The sequence below is a fragment of the Magallana gigas genome, chromosome 9 (assembly GCF_963853765.1).
Source record: "Magallana gigas chromosome 9, xbMagGiga1.1, whole genome shotgun sequence".
NCBI lineage: Eukaryota > Metazoa > Mollusca > Bivalvia > Ostreida > Ostreidae > Magallana > Magallana gigas.
In genome coordinates this window covers 24129782-24140389 of record NC_088861.1, presented here as the reverse complement: position 1 = coordinate 24140389, position 10608 = coordinate 24129782, and the positions used below count along the sequence as shown (strand labels likewise).

At 32.6% G+C, this 10608-nt stretch overlaps 1 protein-coding gene across 1 annotated transcript in view; it reads right to left on the bottom strand.

Annotated features, from left to right (window-relative positions):
- Window positions 1-202: 202 nt before the first annotated feature.
- LOC117693158 (serine-rich adhesin for platelets-like) overlaps window positions 203-10608 on the bottom strand; it is a 36348-nt gene continuing 25942 nt past the window's right edge. The window contains exons 6-10 of the mRNA XM_066072425.1: window positions 7009-7903; window positions 6548-6688; window positions 3973-5789; window positions 3209-3307; window positions 203-1267 (exon numbers count right to left, since the gene is read on the bottom strand). Of these exons, the coding sequence (XP_065928497.1) occupies window positions 1005-1267; window positions 3209-3307; window positions 3973-5789; window positions 6548-6688; window positions 7009-7903 (3215 nt within the window). The 3' untranslated portion in view covers window positions 203-1004. The remainder of the gene's footprint in view (window positions 1268-3208; window positions 3308-3972; window positions 5790-6547; window positions 6689-7008; window positions 7904-10608) is intronic.

The window sequence follows — 10608 nt, the reverse complement described above, 5'->3', positions numbered from 1 at the left end:
TGTCAATATCTACTTCTCCAACATTTCATCAGTGCAATTTGTGAATTTACAAATTCAAATTATTCAGAGTTTACTAATGCTGTCAGTGCTCCAAAATGCTCCAAACCGAAATTGTAAAACACTATATATATATATATATATATATATATATATATATATATATATATATATATATATATATATATATATATATATATATATATATATATACACACACACATGTACATACAACATATTCTCTACATTTTGATTAAAATAACCAATTCTTATATATATCATTAAAACATTTCAACAAATCTACAATTCTTGTGAATGCAGTACACATTCTGTTGTTCACACAACTATCATCAATGCACATCAACAGTACAATTAATTTTTATATAGCAAATCTAGCTCATTAATATAATTTGCAGTATGCAAAGTTACTAAATATTTTCTTAATTTCTAGTACATTATATATTTGTCAAAATCTATTTCCAAACATCAAATCAAATCAATTACCAATTATTGTATAATTCATACAAATACTAACTGTAACCATAGTCATTCATACAACCAACAATGAAGGTAGATATACCGGTACACAATTTGCTCATTAATACTACATGTCCAGTCACTGTAATATTTATTCCAATCCCTCTGTATTTCAATGACAATGCTAAAATTAATCAAGGTCTATACCCAAAATATCTGAAAAAAAAAATTTTGTCATTTCAAGTTAATGTCAACTAAAAACACAAAACCATATTAGTTTTACAGTTGTATTAATCAATTCCAGCTAAAGTTATCATGGCCCTTATTCCTTAGTTATTTTACAAAGGTGAATGCTCATCACAGCAGCAAACATGACAACAGTATGTATTGGTAAAGCTATACATGGAGTATTTTCTACAAATTTGCTAATCCTCACACTTCTGTGCTTTATACAATATATGAAAATTGATGTCCACAAGCTATAATGAACTTGTAATTACTTTATTATCAAGGTAAATAAAGACAAAAAATCAGCATTTTCTTTGTTTTTTTATAAGGTTGTACACTTGATCTTTCACATTTCTCCAAGTTCTTTTGGAAAGGATTTTATCCTTTTTTAAAACATTCTCGATATCGTTCTTGCCAGGAACTTTGGACATTGCAATAAAATGGGAAAAATGCTTGTTGACTGAATTCATTTCAGATGGATTCCATGGTTTTTTCTGTGTTTTGTGACGTTTGCCTGCAGAATTTTCATCAGTAGATCTGCCATCAGAGGGTGCTTTCCTTTTCCCTAAAATTACGAGTTTTAGAATATAAATTGGTTGATGATATGGTTGGAATGTGAAAAATGCAAATAACTAAGAAGACATACAGAACCGCAACATTTTTTTTCACAAGATAAATGATTTACGCACGATAGGACAGGCTTAATGCATGATAGAACATGATACATGCATGATACAATAGGATTTATACACCATAGGAAAGGATATACTATGCATGTTCATAATTAACGAATAATCACGATATATGATCTTCACGATTTACCCGAAAATGGCATAATTTGATAAAGAAAATGTAGGAAATAAGAAATATTAAGCAGAATTTCATTTTATTAAAAAAGTCAAATTATTACGAGCTGCGTCGTTAGAATAAATTCATTGGAAAAATAAACTAAAATGATGTATGAATTATCTTTATCAATAATCAAAATACAATGCGTGTTCTTTAATAATATATATTTACATTTTCCAGTGTCTTTGCCTGTGATAACACTACTTATCGATTTTGTACTATATAACTCATAATACAAATGACGCCAAATTGAGGCACCAGCGGGGTTTGTTTATCTATATTTAAATATTTAATCGGACGATGGCTTAAAATTATATAAATATAAGTAATAAGGAATCATTCTTTGAATATTATGAGGTGATAATTTTGGTCGTAGCGTGATCAAATCTATCATAAAGCCCTTCGGGCTTTATTGGATTTGATCACGCCCCGACCGAAATTATCACCTCATAATACTCAAAGAATGATTCCTTATTCCTTATATAATCTATCTAAATATTATCATTTTTTTTTATTGAATTAAATAAACAAATTAGATGACATGCAAGTTAATGTTTACACAGTAATTCAAAACACTCTCTGCGTACGATTTAATATGTCAGACATACAGTTACATATGTTATCTTGTTCCAAAGAATTTTCGATTGTACACATTACCCTATCATCTCCAAATGTTACTTATGTCTTCTTTTTAAAAATATCTTTCGACTTAAGAACTTCAATACATATAGCTTAATATTGTTAATTTGATGGAATGTTTGATAAAGATTTGCATTATTTGTTCCAATATTATTGTTAACGGAGCGATGAACGACTTATAACTTTAAAATAAAATAGCTTGCTTACGAAAAGGCAGGATACAGCTAACACGATAGGATAAATGGAGAAACTGATAAAATATAACGATAAACCTGATAAGATTACTGTACGTTAGGATAGAACAGTTTACACGCGCGATACAATAGTATTCATACATTGATAAAGGATTGTAAAAAAAATAACTTTGCAGGTACCATAATTTCATATCTCATTCTGGCTAAATATTTTTAGAGAAGTAAAAAGGAATTTGTCATTTGCATCTATCATACATGTATATGTAATATGAAAGATACTAAGTATATAAAAACTTTCTGTATAAATTACATGGTCTTGACATGTACTTGATTTTTGACTGAAAATTCTTCACATTATGAGCAGACAGAAAATATGGTAATGCCAGTGATGAAGTTTATCAACTATATTCATGAGTCGTATTTAAGCTTTGTTTTTGTCTTGTTTTAAGAAAACAAATTAACTAAGAAAATTGTTTTTTTTTGTAAATCAGAATTTGAAATCTTTCCACTCAATTAGAAACATATTTTCTAACAAATATATTCTTGGGAAAAATGTCAGTATGATAATTAAAATAAATCTGTTGGGAACTGTTTTGTTATGGATGGGAGAGATGTAATAAGTTGTTCAAAGATGCATATTGTTCAGGAAACATTTAGTTTAAAACTATGACCCTGTGTGGACTGAAGCTTGACTGTTAATGTACCCAACATTTAATCTTGAGAACTGCTTTTTTTTTCATGCATCTAGTTTAAAGTAGAATTATAATATACCAGAAAAGGAGAATATACCAAAAATAAATGTGTACTGAAATAAGGGTACAGACCTTGAGCGCTTTTATTATGAAGACTGTCTTTATCAGTTTGGTAATTCATTTCTCCATCACTCTCATCAGCACAGGACCCGTCAATTTCCTTTACCTCCTCTAGAAAAAATAATCAAAAAACGATAAGAGTAAGTTATGAACATTAATTCTTATATCATATATACAAGAAATTAGAATTCTTACCTTCATTAACTAATAGGAGGCCTACAGGCCTTGACAGTCACCAGTGACCTGAGTACCATATCATTTAGATTAACCTGGCTGAGGGTCTCATTTTTGCATTTTAAGCTTCATTATGGAGTCTAAACCCTAATCCAAATTTTAATTTTGGTTAAAAGAAACTTGCAGACTTTAACGGTAAACTTTTATAACATTCAGTTTTGCTAATAATGCACACGTGCAGGTAATTCCTAAATTATGGCAGCAATATGTTACATGTACCCATGTGAATTAATTGACCTAAAAAAAAGTCATTCACTATACGGCCAAATTTATCTCCCCCCCCCCCCCCACGAAAAAGCCCCAACCCCTGCCCCACTCCCAGTGAATTTCACAATTTTACAGTACAACAGTCCACAATAAACATACTATACTAAACCAAATCTAAAATCAAACGTTATCAAAAGTCTATAGATCAAACATGCACAGGAGGAATAAATAATCACCATTGAAATATAACAAATGAGTTCATTTTAATAATCTATTCACAACACTGAATCCTTCCCTGTCTATATGCCTATCATCATTTAAAGAAAACAACTCACCCTGATTATTAAAGAGCATCTCTGTGACATTTTTCCCCTCGTTAATGAGCATCAACATCTTGGAGATCTTTGTTTTTTGAATGATATCCAATGGTTGCCGATAAATTTCTCTGTGGACTCTTATGTCATGGCCAAGGAATTTGGCTAACTGATCCTGACCGTTTTCACTAAGCTCATGGATTTGTGCCATTGTGGCAATGTGTTTTCTGAGGTTTGTATAGGTTATAATGTTTCCATAGCGCAATTCTATTTTCCCACATATTTCATTCAATACGTCACTTGCCCTTAGTGTTCGTGTGGAGGGTGATGGTCTAGCAAATAAATATTTTCCACATACATTTGCATCACTTCTTTTCTGCATTAAGAGATCAATGCATTTAATCATCTCTGGAGTAAGTAATATTGCAACTTTTCTTTCCTGTTTGCCTTTGAGTTCAATTCGAGTCAAAGAACGACAAAGCTCAATTTCCACGTCTGACAAACTTGATTTAAGTTCGTCATCATAGGGAACACTGTTTTGTGCTTCAATAGCTTGCTTGTAATTGTCTACAGTAATACGCTGCACATCGCCTCCACGCTTCCTGTTAAAGAGAGTTATGTGACATAGTGTCATCTTTGCCAGCTCAATGTAGAAAGCTGAATCATTCGACAATTTCATCAAAAGTTCTTTGATTTTTTCTTTTAGGTAGGAATTAAGCTTGTACACATCCTCGCATAGAGGTAACATTTTTGGCGCATTATACTTTTTCTCACTCAAAGTTTGTCGTGCACGGGAAGAGATGAGATCGTTCCAATTAGACTCATACAACTGAATGAAAGCTGAACCATTCTCTTGTTTTGTTATATCTGACTCAATAATTCCATCTGATCTATAAATCCTTGCACATCGTTGAAGACTATACCCTATTTTCAGTGCCAGTGAAGGAGTTGCATACATATGTGTATCTTCACTAAATCCAGCAAGGGACTTCACACATGACACAACATTGTTAAATTTCTCAGGACTAAAACAATCCTCAATCTTCTGGATACCCCATTCAGGTGTCTTTTTGGCTTCTCCAATTAGTCTGCCTAGTTCTCTCATTCTGCAGCTGATGTGGTTAGATGTATGTTCCTGGATGTCCTTATTTTCATACAGGCGCTTTCCAAATTTCAGTATGAGTGGATCGCGATATATATACATATAAATGTCATCTTGAGACATGGATAATAAAACATCTTTGTAAAATCCTCCATTAATATGTTCTGGAATAGGTAGTAAAAAACGACCTTCTTTCACTCCTTGATTTTTTTTATCAGTCTGCTTACTAACACATGTCTTAAAATGATCACTCAATGAAGTTTTGGAGTACAAACCCTTGCAACCACTACATGGTATAAATTCACTATGTGCTCTGGTCTTCTGCTCTCTATACTTCGGTATTAATGTTCCAGTTCCATTTTTCAGAACGTTGAAGTTGTGATCCCAGTCTCCTTCATTTCTTATTGTTTTCCAAATTTCTTTTCTTTCGGCACTGTTTTTGGGTAAGGAAAGAGCCTTAGCTACAATAACTTCATTTTTGTGCATTGTTTCCAAGTGTCTAGCCAGTTTTGGGTACAATTTTCCACAAAATTTGCATGCATGTTTTTTGTCCCATTTCTGCTTTCCTTTCTCTGTGTTGGTTTTCTGTACAGTGATAGTTTCCAAAGGGATAGATATTGGCACAACAATACTTCTCTCAGAATCATTACTGTCACTGACATAATCGGGAGGATTGGATGAATCTTTCAAATGTAGCAAGGAATGAACTGCATTGTCATCTGTATCACTAGAACCCCTATCAAAAGGAATTGTATTAATTCAATCTGACAAATAGCAAAACTCATGTTTCTATAAAGTTCATTACTGATGTACTTAAATTTAGCAAATTCATAAAAATATAAGAAATACTAGACATGATCTCATTGCGAGCAACAAATAGGTTTTCTGTTTGATTATGAATTAATGACAGGGTTCAACTAATATGTTGACATTATTTCATTTCTAAAATTTAATAAATCCACCTTAATTGGGCAAAATCATAACAAATACAATAATTTTATTAAAATCCAAAAATCTTAAGAAGGGCTTAACTAAAAGCCCGAATGATTTTATGCATTACTTAACAAAAACTGGAAATTAAAAGGCTTAATATAAAACAAATCATTTTACTAGGTACAAATTAACAATTCTTCGGAATCAGATTTGGTACGAGTTACTATATTAATTTTCTCAGACTAATTTTTGGCCCAACACTGCAGAATTAAGATTTCCAAAACTGCAGAATTAAGATTTCCAAAAAAGGTCATTTTTAAGAGGCAATATCCCTGCAATGTGTTGGAATCACTTCCAGTGACATTCAGAAGTGACGGACAACCTGCCCATAATCAAATTTGGTAAGTTTAAAACATTTTTTGATGAAGAAAAAAAATCCAATTTGAAATTTTTTTAAAACAGTTTTCCAAAAATGCCATTTTAGCAGACCAGAAGTGACGGATGATCAGGGTATTAGCTGAAAATAAGGAATCTACAGTATATTCTTGTTTTTGTACATACCTAGTTTCAAAAGGGATAGATATTGGAACATCAATACTTTTCTCAGAATCATTACTGTCACTGACATAATCGGAAGGATTGGATGAATCTTTTAAATGTAGCAAGGAACAAACTGCATTGTCATCTGTATCACTAGAACCCCTATAAAAAGGAATTGCATTAATTCCATCTGACAAATAGCAAAACTCTGTTTCTAAAAAGTTAAGTACTGGTGTACTTTAACCAATAAATTTATAAATATAAATAATATTGAATTTGCTATAGGTATGTTAATTTTTATAGTGATTACTAAACAACAAATTAAGACTGATGAACCCAATTCTGTATAAAATTCAAATCATTAATTATACTCTTATTTTTATGCAATCCTTTATAGACTTTACAGAACCTATTCTTGTAAATAATGATCAGGTAGAAAAAAAAGAATCTGCAAAATTCCATTTTTTGAAGTGTCTACTTACTGATCAGTATCTTCTGAAGGTAAATAATCAGAATCATTGGAATCCGAAAAAGAAAACTCATCATCATCACCAACAAAATCATGGTGTATAAAGCTGTCAAGTTTCTCTGGAAAATCTGTGGCATTCCCAGGTACACGGCTGTCAAGTTCCTCTGGAGGATCAGTGGCATTCCCAGGTACACGGCTGTCAAGTTTCTCTGGAGAATCCTTGGCATTCCCAGGTACACAGCTGTCAGGTTTCTCTGGAGAATCCGTGGCATTCCAAGGTACACTGCTGTCAGGTTTCTCTGGAAAATCCTTTGCATTCCCAGGTACACAGCTGTCAAGTTTCTCTGGAGAATCTGTGGCATTCACAGGTACATTGCTGTTAAGTTTCTCTGGAGAATATGTGGCATTCCCGGGTACACTGCTGTCAGGTTTCTCTGAAGAATCCCTAGTACTCCCAGGTACACTGCTGTCAACTTTTTCTGGAGAATCTTTGGCATTCCTAGGTACACTGCTGTCAAGTTTCTCTGGAGTATCAGTGTCATTCTCAGGTACACTGCTGTCAAGTTTCTCTGGAGAATATGTGGCATTCTCAGGTACACTGCTGTCAACTTTTTCTGGAGAATCTTTGGCATTCCCAGGAACACTGCTGTCAAGTTTCTCTGGAGAATATGTGGCATTCTCAGGTACACTGCTGTCAAGTTTCTCTGGAGAATATGTGGCATTCTCAGGTACACTGCTGTCAAGTTTCTCTGGAGAATATGTGGCATTCCCGGGTACACTGTTGTCAGGTTTCTCTGAAGAATCTGTAGCACTCCCAGGTACACAGCTGTCAGGTTTTTCTAGAGAATCTGTGGCATTCCAGGGTACAGTGCTGTTAAGTTTTTCTGGTGATTCCGTAGCATTCCGAACTAAAAAAAAGAATATATGTATGTCACTTTTGGACAAAAATAAAATTAATTAAGGTTGTCTAACCAATCACGATAAACAGTTTTATAAAAAAGAATGCAACATAATTATAAGATGAGGGCTTTATTTATTTAACTGGCATGGTAAGAAAAATCAAATTTAATAGCTAATTATGTAAATTAATAAAGAGGACTTATCTAAAATCGACAGGGGTCTTTTTGAGTATCCGAATATCTAAAATCGACAGGGGTCTTTTTGAGTATCCGATTGCAAAGTTGTATAGTGAAAGTTTATTTTGAAGCTGACAAAATATATTTTATTAATATTTCTATTTAAATTTTCACTTAACCAATTGGTCAATGAAGTTCCTAGTTTCACTTGTTCTAATAAGATTTTACGTGCCCCAAGCAATCGAATAGTTGTGAATATACCGGTAAATCCCTGAAGTCTTTATTCTTTATTACTTCTATTTTTTTCAATGTTATTCAATTTATTGTAAATGGACATGTATGTATGACTTCTAATAGCAGCTGTATGCTTGCAATACAACAAAGTGGACAACTGAATCTTTTTTACATGTCTAAATGGTAACTGATTAAACTGACAAAACTTAAAATGGACTGGAGGGATTTATATCAAGGGTGATAATTGGTAACTAGTTAATTACCTGGTACATAACACAGATTATTTAAGTGCAAGTCCCCATACCTGTACCGTGTGTATCAGGTCCTCAGTTAAGTGTATATTATATTTATGTGTAAGTCCCAAAGTTGTACCGTGTGTATTAGGTCCTCAGTTTAGTGTTTACTATATTTATGTGTAAGTCCCCAAAGTTGTACCGTGTGTATTAGGTCCTCAGTTAAGTGTATATTATATTTATGTGTAAGTCCCAAAGTTGTACCGTGTGTATTAGGTCCTCAGTTTAGTGTATACTATATTTATGTGTAAGTCCCCAAAGTTGTACCATGTGTATTAGGTCCTCAGTTTAGTGTATACTATATTTATGTGCCAATCCTCAAGTTTTACCGTGTGTATTAAGTCCTCAGTTTAGTGTATTCTATATTCATTGTGCAAGTCCTCAAAGTTGTAATGTTACTCAACATGATGGAAACAATTCAAAATTGAGCAATTGGTTAATCAGATAAAATAAATAAACTCATGCAAATATAATCAAAAGAAAAAAAAAAACTCTTCACAATGCTTAAAAACTTTAAATTCAGCAGGATTTAGACTGCTACTGCATATATAGCTTTCAAATTGTCATATACAGTCTAGACTGCCATAGCAACTCTCTGTCTTATGCGACCATATCAAGACTCACATAACATATTTTTCATTGATAAATTATGTCTTGAAACAAGTTATATCTTATTCTATACCAATATGAAAGACAACAAAAATGCTAAACTGGCTAATCTTATAATTGCATGGTTAATCTGATAATTTTTCTCGGGCAAATTGACTATCAGATTAAGTGGAACCCTCGGTATCTAGATTCTCATCCTGATTTGGATTAAATAATGGGGCGGGTGGGTGGATTTATTTTATATTATCTTTTAAAAACTATTATTTTCACCATTCATGTCCTAGAAATTACAACTGCTCTATTCCTGAAATATTTAAATTGTTATTGCTAATATGAGTATACAAAGCCATTTGTAATCTTTTAATTTCAACTTAACTGCACATGCAGAAAGACATTTGTATCCTTATTATAAAAACATGACTGGAATCGAACGTTTATCCATGTTAAGCAGCCATTGCAATGTTTGTAATGTACCGAGCTTGATATTTTTTCCCTGAAATACACTGGAGCGGGTCATTTTCAGAGAGGTGGGTGGGGGTGAGAATCTAAAAAGTAATTTTATGTGGCCTAATGGCCATGAATTTTAAAATACAGCTAATAATTTAATCCTTGTTCTAAGATAAAAGATACCGTACATAATATTTTATCTATTTGAAACAATGTACTAAGTTAATAATGATTAATGTTGGATTGTCACATAAGACAGTCTAGATTGTATATAGATTGACTTTACTCCAAAGGACAAGTACTGTGGAATCATTAGAATTTGTGGTGGCTAAATATTTGTAGTATTTGTGTGTAGCACTCCCCCACAAATTTACACTCTTGACGAAAACACATTTTGAAAGAGTACCTGGGTAAGTCATCATACTAAATCTGAAAACCGATGCATCTATGAAATTTCACCCCCACAAATGAGCAATAACCCATAGTTCATGAAAATTGGCCCTCACAAATTCAAATAATACCACAGTAGTCTAATGATAACGAGTTACAACCTGTAACAAAACAAATAACAGAATATAATGCACAAAAAATGTAAACGTTTTAAGGATGTGTATTACATGCACCTCTTTTGGACATCTACAGAAAAAAAATATATGTTGTCATTGGACAGCAAAAAAAGAAGGCCACATGCTATATCTGGTAGTTTTTGCCTGACTTTATGACGTCAGGCATATCAAAGGTTTAAAAGTTGCCTTCTCAGAAACAGTGCAGACAGTAAGAGCAAGCAATATCAAGATTTTCAAAAAAAAGATTGACAGACAGACTAACAGGGGTAACAACAATAACCCTGAACATTCTTTACAAAGTGTGGGTATAATTATGATTACTTAAAGTGTAAAATACATACAAATTTAAACATCAACATGTGAAAATCTTTCATCGACTATTAAATCA